We start from the raw sequence: 23,313 nt of genomic DNA on the forward strand, positions 1-23,313 counted from the left end.
ATGACGACAATAAATACCTTACATTCGAGAAGCAGGAGAGACAGCTTGAGTCAGCTTTACAGCGTGTAGTCAACTTTACAGTGTGTAGTCAGTTTTATAGTTTGTGGTCAGTTTTACAGCGTGTGGTCAGTTTTACAGGGTGATTTTTTTTTAGTTTTTTTGTCAGACTTTTTGTTAGTTCACCATCAGCTAATATAACAAATAGACGGTATTCCGTAACATTTCCTACCATTCCTGGAACTAAAAGTACACACGTGTTGGCAGTTTTCATCAGTGTTTTAAGTTGCAATCTCGGAAGATGGCTGTTCAAAGCTGCATCACTAAAGCGTTGTTAAACATTGCAATATTATTTAGTGATTCAAGTTGTAAATATTGCGTTTTATCAGCAGCATCTCGTGTTAACTGTGATATGGACATATGTATGTGATAAAATATTTTTTGCCATTCATCTGATCCATTAATATCGACCATAAGTGGCTAATTATAATCCTATATATCAAATCCAGCCTTGTGTTTTCTGAGAGATGAAACCTGAAGCTAGTGAACATGACAAATGGACAGAAATTGTAATGACATGGTGCATTAAAAAAGAAACAACACAAAATAAAAACAAAATAATACATTTCATTGTAAAAACAAATTTATTTAACTAAGATCTATATAAGGCCTTTGTAAGGCTAAGTATGCACCAATATGAAACAATTAAACAGAGATGTTTTTAGACAATAATATATCTAACACATCATCATCAGTATGGGATATATATGCTAGTTAGTATTACCAGTTAACCATTTATGCACCAATTGTTCATAGTTTAATATCCAAATATTGAGTCTAGAAGTATTAATTTACCATAGATTTCACTGTTGTGCCAGTGCTCATTATAAGGTACTTACACAGATGGAGTACTAAAACCATAATATTTACTGACACAGGACTAAACCAAAACTAATAATTCTAAGCTACTATTTCCTTAACAGTTGATCTTGATGGAACATTGTTCTGTTTATGGTTCTCTATATTAGTTTTATAATTATAATACTTTATTGTTATTTTATTGCCATATCTATTGACGTTTTAACTAATTTATCCAGTGGATTAATTTCATGACAGAAAAGAGTAGTTTACAAATTTTGTTAAATATTGATTAACATCAATTAGTTTCACAACTTTTGAGCATCATGTCACTTTTTTAAAACTATACAGTCACAGTAGACGAAAACTGAAGGCCTACACTGGTGTAGTTAGGTTGAAAAACGGGTCTGAATAATTACTAGACAGTTAACCAATGGATTGCATTTAACAAACTCACTAATAGTTCAACCAGAGAGCAGTTGTGAATAGGATATAATGAGTCCCTTACATTGTATATTTACTTCAGTATTTTATATTTCATACACATGCTGAATAATATTTAAAAAGATTCAAGAAAATTGTTCTAAAAACCAGGTAAGAATTTTCAATGTGTAGACCTGGATTTTGGTGATTAACATTTATAAAGGACCAATGGAACAACTTATCAACATAGACATCCCATACAGCAAAATAATCCTGAAAAAATAACATACAAACTGATACACAATGAAGTCATTACCACAAGTTTCTAGTTCATACGCATGAAATAAGCAGTACATGCAAGAATCCACACACCATTCTCTACCATCAGGAATGTCCCAGACTGGAGCAAGGAGACACAAAACTCGGACTCTTGATTTGGGTTCATGATCAAAATACTAATATTAAATAGTAATTCAAGACAGGCAGTCACGACTTCCTTACAGCACTTACTTGTTCAAATCCTGAATACATTTGATTTATTTGTTTTCAAATTAAATAATAATCCTTTGGACTTTATTCTGCTATACATCAAAGTCCATTAACATATTATACATTACATACCTGACATCTGTAGCACTATAAACATGGGGACAAAAATGTCCAAAAGCACTCATATTCCATACATCTCAAGGCAAGGTGCTATTCCATGAAATCAATTACTGATCTCTACTAGAAATCTGAGAATGGATTTTTACCTTTAAAAGAGTGAAGTTCAATAAATTTGGAATCCTGTTTATTCTACAAAGTCTAAAGTAAATTGGTTAGGTGTTCAATCAATTGATGCTCCCATTTATGCTAGAAAGTCCAAAGACAATTTTTGAGTCCAGTTTCAATTTCAGTTATGTTTCACTATTTTTTTCTTTTTAACCAAAAGATTGTTAATATGGTAATGCTTTATGATTCGGAGTATTAACAGGAAGTCCTAAACTGCATCTTAATAAACATATTGATCAATTTAGAAAAACAAATTGAATCAATACCCAAAAGCAATACTGACTTAGAATGGATAATCTTATTCTCTGTGCTTCATTTCTAAATGAGACAAATAATATCAACATGCAAAATTAAATCTATGCTGATTTTAAAGTACAACAATTTCTGTTGATACAGATTATGTATGTGGAATTCTGGAATTTCTCCTGATAAATTCAGAAAACATATGGATGAATAAATGAACACATCGATGTAAAGACAACAGGTGATGAACAGTGGACCTGGGAATGGAAGGAGTATATGATTTTTGTGCATTTTTTTGAAAGACATTGAGCATAAACTCATTCCGTATTGTTTCTTTGGCCACATGCATAATGCAAGAGATATTTCAGAAGAATATGCTACGTATATTTGCAGGAAGAAACTGGAGATCGTGGAACAAATTCTGGAGCATCAGGATTCAGCTTACTACAAGGTGATGAAGCCTGAAATATCAAAGCAAACAAACTTTTACATCATCTCTTGCCTGAAACATCATTATTTTTTACAAATCTTTAAATAAAAATTGAGAGTGCATATATAGCACATTCTTGTTCCTGGGATGTAATGATAAAATCTGTGTAAGACTGTTACACGTCTTCACAATGATAATTAAGGTTTGATAATAAAATCTGTGTAAGACTGTTACACGTCTTCACAATGATGATTAAAGTTTGATAATAAAATCTGTGTAAGACTGTTACACGTCTTCACAATGATAATTAAGGTTTGATAATAAAATCTGTGTAAGACTGTTACACGTCTTCACAATGATGATTAAAGTTTGATAATAAAATCTGTGTAAGACTGTTATACGTCTTCACAATGATGTTTAGTAATAACACATGAGTATATGTTAAAGTCCATATTTGGAGTTGTGAGTTACCTTCTGATTGTAGACACTGTTTGTGTAGTTGTGGAATGCTGTTATAGCTTCCTCTACAGAGTTATAATATATCCATTCTGCCTCTTCCTCTGCCAACATCTCCTCAAAACACGCCTCCATAAAGGCCTCCTCCCAAAACTCCTCCTCTACCTGTAGTTCAAAATAAAAGTACAGCTAGTATATAGAATTCTATCAACTAGCTCTGGATATTTTCCTTGGAATAAGAGCATTGACTACTCTTTTAATAGTTTCAGGCAAATTCAGAGAAAAATGGATCAAAGTCGTTTGGACTCGGATGGGTCTTACCCAATACTTAATTATATAGACTGGTAGTTATTATAAAAGCAAATCAAAGATACTGTCCAAATAAAACTATCAGATTGATCGTCAAGTGTATTTGTTTTAATATTACTAAACACTCAGACAGAACAGTGTAAACTTTGATAGGAAATTTTGAGTATGATGTATAAGAGTAAGACTGAAAGAGTTCCAAAGAAGATAGGTAACTCCATTTAAAAAAAAAGAAGTTTGATACTAACATTCAAAGTATATGCTATACAGATACTGTCAAATGATCAACTCTGCAACTACAAATCTACATACATATCTACCAGACTTTTGTTTCAATGGCTTCGGCTGGGGTATTTTTTATTTATTTTGTGGCGAATTTGGAAGGAAATTTTTCTGGATTAGATTGAGAATTTTGTAAATTTGGCTTGATATTTAAGTCTTGAGCAACAGTCTCATTCTATTAACTGACATTAGTTTACACAGGAGGGCGGAGGCACAACGTCCCACAATCGATGATATTTAGGAATTTCTTCCAGGCACTGCCGTGGATACATAAGTATACAGAGTCCTCAGTGAAAAAGGGTAGAATATAGGTCGAGAGTGAAGACAACATGAACAGCTCCTTTCCAATTCAAAATCTATTTGTGCATCAAGTTGTTGATATGTTTTGGATCCAACAGACATCAGTTTAATTGGAAAGATGTGTGTTACACCAAACAAAAACCTCTAAAAACAACCCATCTTTATTGAACCTCTGAAGAACACAACAAACCTGTTTATCAAACTCATCCAACTCCTGTTCTCCCATCCACACGTATTCAGAAAAGTCTACATCTGGTCCAGTTCCAGGGGCTTCCTCATGGATCTGATCAACACTATGCTGGAGATAAGGTGGTAGTTTCATATTCATGATGCTGAGCTCTGTAAAACAAGTAAACAAGTAGGTGTAATTAAATTCTAAATAACTGATATGTCAAAATATGACAGTATGCACACCTGTGTAGGAAAACTCACCACTAAATATTATATAAAAATCTACCTAGCTGCAATGTAGACTAAAACAGCTGTGTGACATATCATTCTATATCCTGACCATGAGTGTTAATATGATAGAACTATCAATATAAAATTACTATAGAACTAATTATACCTCTAGATATACCAGTTTCTGATTAAACATCCTTTATTTCATGAATAAATTGTAGAGCTAATCAACGTTTTTTAAGTATTACAAACTCATTTTCTAGGACCTATAGTGATGTCCTGATATATTTGATGGAATGACAAATGTGTTATGGAGATAATAGTTTGATGATTTGTATCTCAACATATAAAATGGACCTTCCTTGTACTAATACTTAATTTTTTAATAAAAACAAGTTTCAAAAACTTTGTCTCTGACACCAGGTTTAAATCCATCACTGTACCATTCACCATAGTTTTTCTTTCGAAACTTTTGACGATGGTTCTACCTAAGTGTGTTCAACCAAATCAATATAATTCATCATATATACCTGAGCCATATGTAACAGTATACAAATAGTGCTGTTCTGTAAGTTGTGTTATACGTTATGAATAACATTGATATGGTGAAGTGCACAGAGCATGCTTTTGTTTGGAGGGGGTGGGGGAGAGGTTCCCAATAATTCTTTTTATCTTTTGAAAAACTTCCTGTACTGCAATACCTGTTAATCGACAGTTAAGAAGTCACAGGTTTCATTTTGGTCTTCATAAGAACAATTTTGTTTGTTTGTAGGTGGAACTTAGCCTTGACATATCTGTATGCAGAGTGTGGTTTGAAACTTAATATGACTTATCTTATCTATATGCAGAGCGTGGAATGAAACTAAATATGACTACCAATTAATGTTTGTTAAGATCTTTATGAATCTTACAATTATTAGTACAGCACTGATGTGATGATCTTAACCATTATGTAATGTAAAACATGTTCTTTGACAAAACACATGCCAGAATCCCATGGTCCGTAAATATTTACTGATCACTTAGCTTGTAATACATAGTTGGGTCAGCTGGTGTGTGCATGATGTTACGGCAAGATGTGAAATAAATCACAATACACATCAATTCTAGTTATGTGACATGTATGTGTATAATCTGATGCTATCAATAATAACAATGGTCATTTTGCTACCTACAGTGTTTAACATTGATGTGAATAGTGACCACATGGAGTGATTTTTGTGATACCAATGCCTTATCAATAGTAACATGTGCGGTCTCGTGGTATGTTCGAACAATTCAAAATGTAAGTGAAACAAAATACAAAGGGTTCAAATTGTCACTATTTATTGAAAAAATCATGATATTCAAACCGGCTGGAGGTTTACCTTCATTTTCGTACAGACACAGGAAAATTATTCAACAAACAGAATTTCTATGTATTAATTATAACTGGAAAAGGTTTGTGTCCAAGAGTTATGCTGTTAGGATGTTCTATGGAAGATTTAGATTCCGAAAAATTCTTATATACCAGGTGATTCCTCACTAGCAAATAATGTTGACATGTGAAGAAGTAGTGATATGTATGTCCTATATTCTCACATAAACAGGAAATGCTACCGCTAAGGCTAAATTGGAGTAAAAAGGGCTTTTGGTAGGCAAAATCATAAGTTTTCTATTCCTTATACTTGGCTAAGTTCAAATCTTAACAATGTATTTTAGTAAGTTTTCAAATTCAACAAAAGAATGAGTTCTCTCTCGTGGGATTGAGAATTCTTTTTCAATTGTTGATGTAAATATATTCTGCTATACCATTTCCATATATATAGCTTAAAAACTTTTTTTATGAAATGTACAAGATACTTAAAATAAGGAAAAATCTCTACAACATGATTTCTTGCCAATGAGTCAGTTCATGTGGATTATCAAAAAAAAACTACCTTATTTCCAATTAATTTTGAAATCTCATTAATGGTTTAATGAAATTGGCTTTAAGTAACTTTGGTCAATCTTCAATCACTGGGAAACCATTCATGTTTGGACCATATACTGGCGACCGACAAGAATTTGTGAGTGACGCGATAGTTTGAGATAATATAAACTTGATAAGTATACCCAGGGACGTATATGACATATACGTCCCTGGTATACCATATCATGATCATTTTACGAGTCCTTTGTATATCAATTTAGTCTGATGTCATCAGATTTTTATCATGCTTACGTCACTTTGTATTGCTTTCATTTCATTCTATTATGACATAGTGAAAGAGCACAATCATTCTCTGCCATACAACATTAATCTTAATAAAGACAAGAATTTGAGTGTGACACGATTGTTTGTGATAGAATAAACCTTCGCTTGCATGATAAGTATATAATATCATGATCATTGTACTAGTCCTATGTATATCAATTTAGTCTGATGTCAGAAGATTTATCATGCTTACGTCACTTTGTATTGCTTTCATTTCATTCTATTATGAAATAGTGAAAGAGCAAAATCATTCTCCACCATACAACATTAATCTTAATAAAACCATGTATTAAGAAAAGAGGTTAACGTTAGATCTAATCCCATTAAATCAAGAAGTGTTGAAGTACATGACCTATAATTAAAAGCTAGTCTAGTCGACGACAGTGTTTCTGTATATAAATTGTCATAGAATACATTAATAAATTTTGAATCCTAAATATTTGAAAATGGTTTGGATAAATGGAAACATCTCCGCAAATCCATGGTTATACTTCTGTTGTTTTAAAAATGGGAAAGACAAGGACGATGTTTTTAAACAGAAATCTGACCTAGATCTTGCCTTACACGTAAACAAACTGTAGTTTAGATCGATAATCATAACGATCTCGCTCATTCTGGATAGTGACAGGGATTTTATCCCGCAAGTATGTTGTGATGGTGGATGCACGCACCTTGAGTAAATGTAATTTTGCTCACCAGATGTTGTTATGAGCCACTTTCTGCTTGTGTCACCGAATTCTCCTTTGTTTTGGGTGCTCTGCTTGTCAGGTACTTGTTTGTAAATAAACCATTTACTCATCAGTGTACATCCGTTCAAATGTAGTCCCAAAGATATGGTTAGTTTTGACACATCATATTTATAAAGGTGATTTTATTTGATATGCTGTTGATAACTGAGTAACAAAACGCACATTTATAATAAAATGTATCAGATTTATTTGAAAAAGTTTGGAAAATATCCATTCGACCTTGACTTTGGCGTAGTGATATAATGTAGTTTATGATTGCAAAATCATCGGGTGATTCCGGTCAAAGTCACGGAATTCGTCGATATTCAACTTGTATGTTAATTTATGGGTATTTATGAGCCATTAACGGACATCAGAAAATCAAGGATATTTAAGGAATATATAAATATGTTAATCCTTTGTATGAATTATGATTGTCCTGAAATGATGTTGAAGAATATGTATAATAGGTATCCATATATTTGTACATTGTATTTTGAACCTACCATTATCAGAACGCGGGCTGTGTAAATCGCCTTACGTCTGTGGGTCGCGAAAACACAAGACAAAGCAAAAACAAAACAGAACAAACAAGAGATGAATGAATAAATGAAAAGTAAAAACAAAACAAATTTAAAAATTTCGTATAATAAGAAAATAAAAAGCAAAAGGGAAAAGAGAAAAAATAAGAAAGATTCAATTTTCAAAGTACAAGAAAGATCGACGATGGTTGGTGTCAAAAACCCTTTGGGGTCTGTTGGAGTGAATGTTGTTAATTAACATGTAACATATATATTTTGTAAAGAGAATGAAGTGAAAAAAGTTGATACATAATTTTTTGAGTTGAAACCATGGGAGGAAATCGGAAAAATCCACGTGGTCGAGCAAACTCCATATGACATTTTTCAAGTCTCTCTGGGATTCAGACTTTGAATATCTAGGCAAACATCTAGTGTATAGAATGGAGTCTTTTAGCTAGAGTAACAACACTACCAAAAATGTAGAATTGTATTAAATTTAATTATTGTCTAATGACAGATACACAAGGGATAATATCGATATAAAAACACGTGAACCATTCTCACTGTTACCCTTGACAACCGTGAATCATTCTCACTGTTACCCTTGACAACCGACAACCGTAAATCATTTTCACTGTTACCCTTGTCAATGATGGATGATCTTAACTGCTAGTTATACCGTCAGTGATGTTTTATCTTAACTGCTAGTTTTACCATCGGTGGTCGATGATCTTAACTGCTAGTTTTACCGTCAGTGATGGATGATCTTAACTGCTAGTTTTACCGGCAGTGATAGTTTATCTTAACTGCTAGTTTTACCGTCGGTGGTAGGTGATCTTAACTGCTAGTTTTACCGTCAGTGGTGGGTGATCTTGACTGCCAGTTTTACCGTCAGTTGAGGGTGATCTTAACTGCTAGTTTTACCGTCAGTGTTGGGTGATCTTAACTGCTAGTTTAACCGTCAGTGGTGGGTGATCTTAACTGCCAGTTTTACCGTCAGTTGAGGGTGATCTTAACTGCTAATTTTACCGTCAGTGTTGGGTGATCTTAACTGCTAGTTTAACCGTCAGTGGTGGGTGACCTTAACTGCTAGTTTTACCGTCAGTTGAGGGTGATCATAACTGCTAGTTTAACCGTCAGTGGTGGGTAATCTTAACTGCTTGTTTTACCGTCAGTAATGGATGATCTTAACTGCCAATTTAACCGTCAGTGAAGTATTATCATGACCACACATCTTTTAGTTATTGATAATTAATAATTAATTATTACTATTACAGTAATCTCCCCATTCGCGAATCGTTTGTATGGAAGATAATCAAATAAATATTCAGATAAATTTCAGAACTGAATTTCTCTTCTGTATATGAAGTCGTCTTTTATTTCATTGCAATATTGCTTTAATAAATGATATTACAACATACGATATAGTTTTCAGCATTTAAGATTTGTTTATTAGGAAGCACGCAGTCACACCAATGTGTGATACAAGAGGTTACAACAGTTATATGAGTACATGTGTGCATCACCATGGCCACGAGAATGTAACAATAAAACATCAATTGAGAACGTATATATATATATATGTACATGAAACACATTGTTAATGTTGTTCAACTTTATGAGAAATTTGCAAACACTGTTACTATGTGAAGAATTACGTGTGAAATTTAACATTGAATCCTGTTGTTTATCAGGTTATACAGTAAATAACCATCGTTCTCATCTATCATTAACAAAGAAACAATGATGCTAGTTCCCTATTCCTGCGTAACAAGGGGACATAACTTATCCTACCATTCTTCAAGTTTCCACCGGAAAAGGCGTGTTATTTTGTATGGTTTCCACATCAGATATCGTCTTTAAATATCATATACGTATATCCTCTCATTGTCCTTAAATCACTTTTTAACAAACCGATATCCTCGACATCGAAATAAAAAGTCGGCAAATGCAAAGCAGATGGTTTTTTCGTGATGAAAAATATTATTACTAATAAGCACTGCCAAAAACAAAATTATATAAAGAATATTTACATATTTGAACAGTTATGCATCATTTTAAAAGGAAATCTAATACACATTCCAGTACAAATAATGCTAAATAATGATAGTTTACTATATGCATGCATTATAATGAGTACAATGATCATCAACACATATAGGAGCATCATAATTGAGCGTAACGTTAACGTCATGTAAACCCTCACTCCAGTTCCATCAGTCATTTCGTAATCTTGATTCTTCACTGATAAGTTATGTTTCTGCTTTAAAAAGAATTCAACTCTTATATAGGGATAAAACAAAAGCATTTCTCATACCACTGATGCATTTAAGGATGATTTTTAAAACTTTGAAAGCGATCTAAAGGTTTTAGAGATAACGCTTAAAAGTTCAACGATATGTCAGGTAATTTACAGACGTTTTCAAATGAGGTAAAATCCTTGAAGTGTGTTCGACATACCATTAAATGGGATAGAAATATCGCCAACAAACTCTAATAAAGGTGGAATTATATGAAATATATCTGTTGTATATAGTTCATAAATTACTCCCTTATTTAAAAAAAAAAGAAACTTTGCCAATAAAGGATTATCATATTACCATACTGAGTTATTAATTGGAGAAAAAAATTGATAATTTAATCATCATTTCATGTATATTGACATTAAAGACATCAAAATCAGCAAATATCTTAAAAAAAAAGTAAATAAATAAAAAACTAAAACTAAAATAGAGAATGTTTGCTGAACAACATAAAGAATGTAGAAGATGGGAATGTTGTTGACACTAATCTGGTCAAACGTTGCTGTATCTTATACTGACATATGGCGTTCGTTGTATTACATCATGGTCATATGACAACTCCCTTTAGGTATTCTGTATACGGTATATATATGTTTATTCGACAGTAAATGAGATAATACCGAGAATGATCAAGAATTTTTCGAAGATTTTCTGTAATGTTTCTCTCCTTATACTTACTTCTAAACATATCACATTATTGATTATCAATCCTCCAAAACATCAATAGTGTAAGCAGTGCGAGAGAACAATTGTTCGAAAAACAAACAATGTTGAGTATGTTGATTATGGTAGAAAGCAGTGTCACTTACGTGTGAAAAATGAGAGCCCTTCTGTGTGAGTATATATTTGTACTGTTACGTATATATTTTTTCAAATATAAAATAATTGAAAATATTAAGTCCATATCATAAAAAGACACAGGGGTATGACGTCACCCTGACGCTTCTTCAATATCGATAGAAGGCTTCAGACAGATAGTTCCAAAGTTTAAAAGATCCACGATGATGAAGTTTTTCTAGCGTTTGCTCAGCCGTCTCAGAAGATTTTTCACCAACATCCCATACTGAAGGACATCCACATGGGGTCCCTCGTATTTTAACGGTATCGGGTTCGCTTCCATTACAAGTGCAGCACGCCGCAGAACCTGAAAAAGTTTAACCACAATTTTAGGGTTGGTAGATAGTCTGGTATATCAAGATATATCCATTTTCGTCGTTACTTGTCACTGTAATTGCTTCCGATCTTAACTGACAGAAAAACAGGCTTAGCGCCGAATTGTGGATTCATATGCTGATTAACAATGAACTTAAATGGAGAAATTTCATCTACACTGAAATGTCCTGTAAGTATTACGTATCTGGGTAAGGTATCTGTTGCAGAGTTCACATATTAGGATGACATTGACTTGGTAGGTTTTTGTGCTATCCTTTAAACAGACGAACAAAGTTTTATAATAAACATATTGACAAGACATTTTTTGTCTTCCTTATTGTATACCCCAGGACTGATGATTGGAATACGTTTGATTTTCTGTACACGTTCTGTTGGACTGATTAGATAAGTTTGTTTCAGTGACATTGCTTATGCTTTTGACCTCTGTTTATAGTTATCAACTGACCTTTTGACATTTTATTTATTTATCGACTAATCTGTTGACATCGTTTATAGTTATCAACTGACTTTTTGACACTTTTTTCTATTTATCGACTAATCTGTTGACATCGTTTATAGTTATCAACTGACTTTTTGACATTTTTTTCTATTTATCGACTGATCTGTTGACATCGTTTATAGTTATCAACTGACTTTTTGACATTTTTTTCTATTTATCGACTAATCTGTTGACATCGTTTATAGTTATCAACTGACTTTTTGACATTTTTTTCTATTTATCGACTGATCTGTTGACATCGTTTATAGTTATCAACTGACTTTTTGACATTTTATTTATTTATCGACTGATCTGTTGACATCGTTTATAGTTATCAACTGACTTTTTGACATTTTATTTATATATCGACTAATCTGTTGACATCGTTTATAGTTATCAACTGACCTTTTGACATTTTATTTATTTATCGACTAATCTGTTGACATCGTTTATAGTTATCAACTGACTTTTTGACACTTTTTTCTATTTATCGACTAATCTGTTGACATCGTTTATAGTTATCAACTGACTTTTTGACATTTTATTTATTTATCGACTGATTTGTTGACTTTTTTATGTTGATGTTACGTAACGTGTTGACACGACTCTGTGTTTTCCATATGGACTTGTTACCGTGTATATATACATACAAGACGAAGTGTGAAATGTAAATACTACCTCTAAAACACATCTTTGAAAGAAAGAAATCGTATGAAATATATGATTCCAACAAGAACATATAAAATCAACACGCACCTGCTTGGATGTTTTGATACGGACGCACTCCTTAGATACGTTGCCGTGAACGATACCTCGGGCGTGCAGGAAGGACAGACATATTATAACGGATTGTGATATCTTGAATGCGTCCGCCGGAGACAGTAATTGATCACGAATGTGCGTTTCAAGGGAAATATATTCTCTTGTACTCTCAAATAATTTACTGAAATATACTTCCTTCAATGCATTCGTCTGCTCTGCATCTGAAACAAAAATTAGTCATCAATCAAAATAAGATAAAAATGACAGCGCTCGACTGAAAAACATTTATTTTAAATATAACCTTAATTTGGAGACTGTTACTTTCGTAGGAATAATTCTTCTTTATTTATATATATGTTTGAAAGTGATGCAAATGGTATTCACGTGTGCAGCATTTATATAACCACATAACGCATTATCTGATATTGTATTTCATCTACATCAAAGAATTTTCATACGGATTATTTTTATCTTCAGCAATTGTGACACATGTAACATCAACTTAAACTAATCACTATTGTCTGCCTAGAATACTCACGTGGTTAGTCACGTGACTCCATATATTTTTATGTCCGATTGGGAAATCGAATTGGAAACTTTGATATAATAGACAATTCCATAGAGGTTTAATGGGACTGGTTCTTAGGTAATGAAAGGGTTCAACGTAGATATCAGTGATACTTGTGGCCTTGACCTCATCACCAGTCATTAAATATCTTTTTATATTTTAATTTTCACCGTAAGCAAGAGAGCATTCGAATTTATCAACACGACTTATTGTTTTAAGTTGGAGAGTACTAAATTCCTACCTGAGGTGGTGATATATTTTAATAGATGAAAGTCACCGATGTTTGCCGTAACTTGCTTAACACGTTTTAATTGAAAACGTTGCAATGTTAGATAATAGGTATATTCTTCACGTTTTTGTGAAAATATCAGATATATGAATATAACGTAATTTACTGAAATACGAGCTAGTACACCTCCCCATTTAGGTTTTTACAATTCTTTCGATCAGTTTGGATTTTCCACATTCGCCTCCTAGGTTCAACATTAAAGCCATTATTACCGCTGTCGAGTCATACATGGACGAAACATCTGCATGATACAACTTAGTTCGTTGTTTGGGTCTGTTGTATCTGACTCTAAAAAATTATATCAAATGGTGCTATTCACTTGTGTGTGTAAAATCCTTATATCAGTAGTGTCCTTGATTGCTACATGTACTAAAATCTTCCGAGGAGGAAGGAAGCTATGCCTGACAATGGTAGATCTTCATTCTACATTATATCCTTTGACGAAGAAACAAACGGAAGGTGTACAAATATACATGTATTTAAAACAGATGATTTACACTTTTCAAATAACATTAAAATGATTTCATGTTTCTGTGTTTTTATGACGTTGACAGTGTATTGGACAAAGGAGTAGGACAATGCTCATCATCTCACACAGGCAAACAAAGTTCATCGTAAACTCTCGGGCAGAAAATATACAGAAGAGTTATTTACAGTATCAATCAAGTCCAAACGTCCTAATGACATACAGATACCATCAAATTGTATGATATTCTACGTATATAAGTAATGCTATATAAACGCGGCCTCTGTTTTATACAAATGTCTTATATGATTTCCAAGCATCAAATTGATAAAACGCATATTCAAAACACTTATAATCTATATATACTGTAGACGTCAGATATTAAAGATTGATACCAACAATTAAACCAATCAGAAGTGGTTGTGATTGACATCTCAAAAGAATGAATCCTCGTGAATGTTCAATACCACAGTGTGCTATATATGGACAGGTTAGTATGACTGCAGATATGGAGATTGTTTACCGTAAAACATCTGTTGGTTCTTGGTAGATCCAGATGTACTGCGTCTGTCAGAAGTATAATTGGTGCAGCTATGCCGAGCCTAGATAGATTTAAAAAAGAAGATAATTGAGTTCGTCTTGCCAACAAGTACATCTTTCTCGATTCCAGTTGAACACTGAGCTATATAGTACACACAATTTTGTTTTCGAGAATGATTTCCGTATTGTCTTCAAACTGTTTTCAGAATAACAGAATGTTAACTATGTATTGCCTGTCGTTTCCATGGATACACATGATACACACGTTTTATTTTATTACCTGTATTTACCTAGTTTTATTGTTATTTACAACTTTGGTAAGACTTTGATCATGACGTAGTTAATACATAACTATAGATTACTGCCTACGTCACTAGGCACACAGTGATATTTGAGCAAATGTACGAAATTTATACACTAGAACACAAGGAAGAGAGAAACATACTAACACCGTTATTCTCTTATCAATAATGATGATGTCTTACATTGTAATCATAGAGTATTATAAAAAAAGTTAATGACGATGACGACAACGACAACGAGGAGGTGGAGAAGAAGGACGTCGACATGATAAGAATGCTGATGATGGTGATGATGATAATAATGATGATGATGAAGATGATAAGAATGATGATGATGATGATGATTATAAGAATGATGATGATAGTAATGATGATGATGATGATGATGATGATGATGGTGATGAATAATAATTATTTATCTGGATAGATAAATAATTACAAAAAATATGTTAATGTATACACTATAAAATTGGTGGGGAGTGACAGGATGATATACACTATACAATTGGTGGGGAGTTACAGAATGATACACACTATAAAACTGGTGGGGAGTGACAGGATGATACACACTATAAAACTGGTGGGGAGTGACAGAATGATACACACTATAAAACTGGTGGGGAGTGACAGGATGATATACACTATAAAACTGGTGGGGAGTGACAGAATGATACACACTATAAAACTGGTGGGGAGTGACAGGATGATACACACTATAAAACTGGTGGGGAGTGACAGGATGATACACACTATAAAACTGGTGGGGAGTGACAGGATGATATACACTATAAAACTGGTGGGGAGTGACAGAATGATACACACTATAAAACTGGTGGGGAGTGACAGGATGATACACACTATAAAACTGGTGGGGAGTGACAGGATGATATACACTATACAATTGGTGGGGAGTGACAGAATGATATACACTATAAAATTGGTGGGGAGTGACAGAATGATATACACTATAAAACTGGTGGGGAGTGACAGAATGATACACACTATAAAACTGGTGGGGAGTGACAGAATGATACACACTATAAAACTGGTGGGGAGTGACAGAATGATACACACTATAAAACTGGTGGGGAGTGACAGGATGATACACACTATAAAACTGGTGGGGAGTGACAGGATGATACACACTATAAAACTGGTGGGGAGTGACAGGATGATACACACTATAAAACTGGTGGGGAGTGAGTGACAGGATGATATACACTATAAAATTGGTGGGGAGTGACAGAATATACACACTATAAAATTGGTGGGGAGTGACAACATGATACACACTATAAAATTGCTGGGGAGTGACAGAATGATACACACTATAAAATTGGTGGGGAGTGACAGAATGATATACACTAAAACTGGTGGGGAGTGACAGGATGATACACACTATAAAACTGGTGGGGAGTGACAGGATGATATACACTATACAATTGGTGGGGAGTGACAGGATGATATACACTATAAAACTGGTGGGGAGTGACAGGATGATATACACTATAAAATTGGTGGGGAGTGACAGAATGATATACACTATAAAATTGGTAGGGAGTGACAGAATGATACACACTATAAAACTGGTGGGGAGTGACAACATGATACACACTATAAAATTGGTGGGGAGTGACAGAATGATACACACTATAAAATTGGTGGGGAGTGACAGAATGATACACACTATAAAATTGGTGGGGAGTGACAGAATGATACACACTATAAAACTGGTGGGGAGTGACAGAATGATACACACTATAAAATTGGTGGGGAGTGACATCATGATACACACTATAAAATTGCTGGGGAGTGACAGAATGATACACACTATAAAATTGGTGGGGAGTGACAGAATGATATACACTATAAAATTGGTGGGGAGTGACAGAATGATATACACTATAAAACTGGTGGGGAGTGACAGAATGATACACGCTATAAAACTGGTGGGGAGTGACAGAATGATACACGCTATAAAATTGCTGGGGAGTGACAGAATGATACACACTATAAAATTGGTGGGGAGTGACAGAATGATACACACTATAAAATTGGTGGGGAGTGACAGAATGATACACACTATAAAATTGGTGGGGAGTGACAGAATGATACACACTATAACATTGCTGGAGAGTGACAGAATGATACACACTATAAAATTGGTGGGGAGTGACAGAATGATACACACTATAAAATTGCTGGGGAGTGACAGAATGATACACACTATAAAATTGGTGGGGAGTGACAGAATGATACACACTATAAAATTGGTGGGGAGTGACAGAATGATACACACTATAAAATTGGTGGGGAGTGACAGAATGATACACACTATAAAATTGGTGGGGAGTGACAGAATGATACACACTATAAAATTGGTGGGGAGTGACAGAATGATACACACTATAAAATTGGTGGGGAGTGACAGAATGATACACACTATAAAATTGGTGGGGAGTGACAGAATGATACACACTATAAAATTGGTGGGGAGTGACAGAATGATACACACTATAAAATTGGTGGGGAGTGACAGACATGATACACACTATAAAATTGGTGGGGAGACAGAATGATACACACTATGACAGAATGATACACACTATAAAATTGGTGGGGAGTGACAGAATGATACACACTATAAAATTGGTGGGGAGTGACAGAATGATACACACTATAAAATTGGTGGGGAGTGACAGAATGATACACACTATAAAATTGCTGGGGAGTGACAACATGATACACACTATAAAATTGGTGGGGAGTGACAGAATGATACACACTATAAAATTGGTGGGGAGTGACAGAATGATACACACTATAAAATTGGTGGGGAGTGACAGAATGATACACACTATAAAATTGGTGGGGAGTGACAACATGATACACACTATAAAATTGCTGGGGAGTGACAGAATGATACACACTATAAAATTGGTGGGGAGTGACAGAATGATACACACTATAAAATTGGTGGGGAGTGACAGAATGATATACACTAAAACTGGTGGGGAGTGACAGGATGATACACACTATAAAACTGGTGGGGAGTGACAGGATGATACACACTATAAAACTGGTGGGGAGTGACAGGATGATATACACTATACAATTGGTGGGGAGTGACAGGATGATATACACTATAAAACTGGTGGGGAGTGACAGGATGATATACACTATACAATTGGTGGGGAGTGACAGGATGATATACACTATAAAACTGGTGGGGAGTGACAGGATGATACACACTATAAAACTGGTGGGGAGTGACAACATGATACACACTATAAAATTGGTGGGGAGTGACAACATGATACACACTATAAAATTGGTGGGGAGTGACAGAATGATACACACTATAAAATTGGTGGGGAGTGACAGAATGATACACACTATAAAATTGGTGGGGAGTGACAGAATGATACACACTATAAAATTGGTGGGGAGTGACAGAATGATACACACTATAAAATTGCTGGGGAGTGACAACATGATACACACTATAAAATTGCTGGGGAGTGACAGAATGATACACACTATAAAATTGCTGGGGAGTGACAACATGATACACACTATAAAATTGCTGGAGAGTGACAGAATGATACACACTATAAAATTGCTGGAGAGTGACAGAATGATACACACTATAAAATTGCTGGGGAGTGACAACATGATACACACTATAAAAGTGGTGGGGAGTGACAGAATGATACACACTATAAAATTGGTGGGGAGTTACAGAATGATACACACTATAACATTGGTGGGGAGTGACAGAATGATACACACTATAAAATTGGTGGGGAGTGACAGAATGATACACACTATAAAATTGCTGGGGAGTGACAGAATGATACACACTATAAAATTGCTGGGGAGTGACAACATGATACACACTATAAAAGTGGTGGGGAGTGACAGAATGATACACACTATAAAATTGGTGGGGAGTTACAGAATGATACACACTATAACATTGGTGGGGAGTGACAGAATGATACACACTATAAAATTGGTGGGGAGTGACAGAATGATACACACTATAAAATTGCTGGGGAGTGACAACATGATACACACTATAAAATTGCTGGGGAGTGACAACATGATACACACTATAAAATTGCTGGAGAGTGACAGAATGATACACACTATAAAATTGCTGGAGAGTGACAGAATGATACACACTATAAAATTGCTGGGGAGTGACAACATGATACACACTATAAAATTGCTGGGGAGTGACAACATGATACACACTATAAAAGTGGTGGGGAGTGACAGAATGATATACAAGAATCTCACACTTGTTCTCCTTTTCCTTTTGATGTAGGTGTACGTGTAAAGGAAAGGATTGATCGCAGAGTTAATTGGAAGTACCATTACCATCACCCAAGCATACACATCTTGGGAAATTATCCCTCCCGTCTGGGACCATAATCCTGAAAATATTTTAAAATCATTTTAAAAACATGAAATATCAATGTCTGTTTTTAACACACGACAATAATTACCTGTTTTCAGGAGATGCTGTACAGGGTACCAAAAGAAAGGATCAAAATTTCCATACAAGAGAACATATTTACGTTGTTTCACAACGACGTGAATATAATACCATTATTGTTTATTCAAGACGAAAGGCAGAACATTTGAATCGGTGGTGAAAACAATTTATTGACGATTTCTGATATATTCGTCACTATTTTCACGAAATATGTGTCGTCAGTTGTACACGTGTCATATTGTCTGTGTCTATTAAGTATATTGGAATGGCAAAATGCCTAACGGCCGTGAGAAGATAAAAAAGAGCCTGAAGTGATGCAATTTTTGTTTTGAAATTAACGGCACAAGACTCCTGGGGAAAAGAGAACATATCGCTTCAGTAGGTAGATTAGTTCTATAAAAGGTAAAAAGGTCTAGAAATCATCTTAACATACTCTGGACAGAACGTGAGGCTGTGCACTACTCAGGAACACATTTCATGAAAAGTACACAAAGCGAGGAATACAATCTTATTCAATATAAAGTGAATGAAACCGTGATAATTTTAGGTTGACAATTTTTTCACAGAGTTTCGTGGCAATATCTTCAAATAGATCACTGGTGTGTCCGTGGAAACAAAGTGTTCTTTCTTCTTGAGGTCTTACCTACCCACTAAAATAGGAATTCTAGGACACTACAGACTCCTCATAATAATCGTTTATCTCGACCTTTTCTTGAAATATAGCAATATATCTTGTCACATCAAGCGTGATGATTTTGATGTCCCTTTTGTAATTTTTTCCATTTTGAGACAGAACCTATTGTTCTTGTCTGTCGCAGTTAATTATATAAATGAGAGATGCACTTTGTTGAAGACAAGATTCCATTATTGTTAACCTTATTCTCAAATAAGAACGTGACATACTTGCTTGGATTGACTAAAATTAGCATAACGGACGTTGTCGATAAAGCAGAAGACGCTCTCCCTTCTAGAACACCAGGTCTTATTCTCCTTGTACTTTGTCTCCATATTACATGGAATTTATTGTTTCTCATAGTTTAATCGATTCTGAGTTTAAAATAAGATTCTGTAGACACGTGGGCAATTTTTTGATGTTTCTGAACAAGGGACACGGGTGTTGCAAATATGGCATTAGAAGCCCTCGGAATTTCAAAACATTTTGTAATTTATGTTGTATATCTTGTAATTTTTACCCGTAAAACATGTACATGAAGTGAAGCGGAATATCAAACACAGGCCTTTTAAAACATACATTCAGCAATAGAAATCATAATATTTCGAATGTTCATGTTTTTTATCTTCACTCCTCTGGTATGTATTTTTGATAGCTATATCAATGTGTACAATTGGTTCCCAATGCAGAAAACCAGTTTGATTAGTAGTTGTCTCCCCTTGAATGCTTACCATAGAAGCACAATACGAGAATATGACTACTGAGATGCATATGAAAATAATGTTTTGTGCAGTTTTTATGATATAGGGGATAGTTTACAGAATTGATTATTAAACCATGAAGTATATAGACAACAATCAAAATATACACAGACCTATAACTCCAATCGGACACCAGCAACAGAAATCTGTGGCCACTACAAGGAACAACGATTTGGCCAGTTCGATTTCCGTCTTGCGGTTCTGTGTAGTGGCCAGGCTTCCGCTACCTTTCATGGCTTTATAGATGTAAAACTGCGCCATCACTATCAGTAAGAAAACCAAACTGTTCATTCCGATGAAAATGGCAACAGCATATTCATCCCCCGGTGAACTATCGCCAGTGAGAGGCAGAGCAAGGCAGATGCCCGATCTTGAATAAAATTTTCCTTTAAAGTATGTTTGAAAGAATACTTGTGGAGTAACAGCAATCGCAAGAGTTACGAACCAGAACACGCTTACTGCAATGATTGCCTTCCGCCAGGTGAACTTGTGTGTCGATAAAGGGAACACAATGGCGATGAATCTGTCAATAGTTATCAAGAGGATGATGAAGGTGGACATCTCGCTAGATATCATGGATATAATCCCAGCGACAGCACAGAAGGTACTTTCTCTCCACTTTTTGTCGTATGTGACATACCTCCCACTGTAGTGTGTGTCTACTGCAGCAATGATCAACATGTACACCCCCATCAGGAAGTCAGATACACCCAAGTTGATCACAAACAAAGAATAACTTTTCTTTATATGCTTCTTGTCAATAACTGCACGGTATATTATTACAAACACGTTTCCTACCAATGCTGTTATACCGATAACCCAGAGACACACCCTCAGTATACCAAGACCTACAAGGTTAGAACACGACGATATGGATTCTTGGAGTGCGAAACAGTTTTCACTGGCAACCGATTCTGGTCTGATACAACACATTTTATACGAGTCCGCATACAGGTATGTTAGACCGTCAAGACCTTTAAACATCAATTCGTGTATCTCAAGTAAATTTTGTTGAATATCCAGAGCTTGCAATCTTCCAAGATTTAAAAACACATCATTTTGAATATTTCTGATATCACCTGCACTTATATTCAGATAAATTAATGACGACACGTCATCGAAAACACCCGTGTGGATTTCTTGTATCTTTGTATGTGTTAATCTTAGATCTCGCAGAAAATGCAACCCACTAAAAGCCGAGAGGTCAACAAATGAAACAGGATTATGACTAAGGTTTAGATATTTCAAGGAAAGTAGATCTGTAAATACTTTTCCAGGGATATTCTCTATCAGATTGAAGGAAAGATCCAAATACTCTAGGTCAGTTAAATGTCTAAATATAGACTGTAGGGGATTTCCAGTTTCCAGGATCTTAAGCGATGTATTGGTCATTTGAAGATTATTTAAAGAAGCGAATCCATGAAAAAAATCGCTATCGATGTGGGACAATGGGTTGTTGCTAAGAACGAGCGTTTTCAGATTTGTTTTTATAAAAGTTTTTTTAGGCAATTTTTCGATATGATTAGACGATAGATCAAGGTGTCGCAACGCACGAATGTTCCCGAAAACTGACTGTCCATCCACTAGCAGTTCACGAATAGAACATCCCTGTAACAGCAGCGTTGTAAGAAATCGGAAATCGATCGGGTTATGAGGACGCATATCAGACATGTTGGTTTTCAGATCAATCCATCGAGCATCGGAATGAATAGTATTGATTGGGATGATGTCGGAATGACTTTCACATTTGAAGGTCATGCCGCGACATCTGCAGTTTGCTGGACAGCGAGGGTTGCAGTTAAATTCATCGTCACCGCGACGACAATGGCGAATTCCGTCACAGAGCTGGTTGAATGGAATGCATTCATAAGTCATACGACATTTGTAATGTCCATCACACATTCCAGAATCTGAAAAATAGTTGTTGAGGTAGTATTGCTGGTGTTTTAATGTATTTATCTCACGACGGAGACTGGACAAACTCGAGAAACTAGATATTATTATGAAATGGAATAATTTTTTCCCCACACGTGATAAACCTCTTTTAAATATACACATTTCTTCAGGTATATCTTAACTCTTAACTCGTGTTTCATTGTTTTTTTTTCACTTTGGCTGTTGTTAAGGCTGAATAGCACTGGGCAATATACACATACAAAATGATTAAACTCACGTGAAGGTGAGAAAAAAAAAACCAAACAAAAACAAGAAAAAACCAAACAAAAAAAAAATTGAAATTTTGTGAATACATTTGAACAAAATAATATAATTACCGTACTGTGAATTTTTTTCGCGTTTTTAACTTACCACAAGCTAGTTCATCCTCTTGCAATGGACAATGACTTTTGCCGTCACATAGGAACCGCTGATGGAGACAGAATGAACCCGGACATTTGATATAATTCTCAGGACACTCAAATTCTCCTGTGAACATTCAACACCATTCTTAAAAGGAATATTGCCAACACCATATCAAGACAAAGAGGACGTTGTAAGATATGAAATACAAGTAAGACATCTCAGAAGGCCGCCCGCCAT

At 34.8% G+C, this 23,313-nt stretch overlaps 3 protein-coding genes across 4 annotated transcripts; all 3 read right to left on the minus strand.

The window, feature by feature from the left end:
- Window positions 1-622: 622 nt before the first annotated feature.
- On the minus strand, window positions 623-7,472 carry LOC132558067 (polyadenylate-binding protein-interacting protein 2-like). 2 transcript variants are annotated; one of them, XM_060222592.1, is made up of 4 exons: window positions 7,404-7,472; window positions 4,260-4,408; window positions 3,197-3,346; window positions 623-2,756 (listed from the first exon to the last, which is right to left on the minus strand). In XM_060222592.1, the coding sequence occupies exons 2-4, from the start codon at window positions 4,395-4,397 to the stop codon at window positions 2,673-2,675; spliced, it is 372 nt and encodes a 123-aa protein (XP_060078575.1). In that variant the 5' UTR covers window positions 4,398-4,408; window positions 7,404-7,472; the 3' UTR covers window positions 623-2,672. The 2 variants fall into 2 exon arrangements, with proteins under 2 accessions (XP_060078575.1, XP_060078574.1); XM_060222591.1 differs by having other exon boundaries at window positions 7,379-7,470.
- Window positions 7,473-10,703: 3,231 nt separating this feature from the next.
- On the minus strand, window positions 10,704-21,505 carry LOC132558078 (G-protein coupled receptor GRL101-like). The gene is made up of 5 exons (XM_060222603.1): window positions 20,889-21,505; window positions 19,143-19,279; window positions 14,519-14,597; window positions 12,667-12,893; window positions 10,704-11,403 (listed from the first exon to the last, which is right to left on the minus strand). Exons 1-5 carry the CDS (start codon window positions 21,466-21,468, stop codon window positions 11,275-11,277), a joined length of 1,152 nt encoding a protein of 383 aa, XP_060078586.1. The 5' UTR covers window positions 21,469-21,505; the 3' UTR covers window positions 10,704-11,274.
- Window positions 21,506-21,518: 13 nt separating this feature from the next.
- Window positions 21,519-23,098, minus strand: LOC132558085 (relaxin receptor 2-like). The gene is made up of 3 exons (XM_060222610.1): window positions 23,083-23,098; window positions 21,574-22,685; window positions 21,519-21,539 (listed from the first exon to the last, which is right to left on the minus strand). Exons 2-3 carry the CDS (start codon window positions 22,675-22,677, stop codon window positions 21,519-21,521), a joined length of 1,125 nt encoding a protein of 374 aa, XP_060078593.1. The 5' UTR covers window positions 22,678-22,685; window positions 23,083-23,098.
- Between the last annotated feature and the right edge of the window lie 215 nt (window positions 23,099-23,313).

This window comes from Ylistrum balloti, unplaced genomic scaffold, assembly GCF_031769215.1.
Source record: "Ylistrum balloti isolate Yb309-2 unplaced genomic scaffold, AGI_CSIRO_Ybal_v1 Utg370754, whole genome shotgun sequence".
Lineage (NCBI taxonomy): Eukaryota > Metazoa > Mollusca > Bivalvia > Pectinida > Pectinidae > Ylistrum > Ylistrum balloti.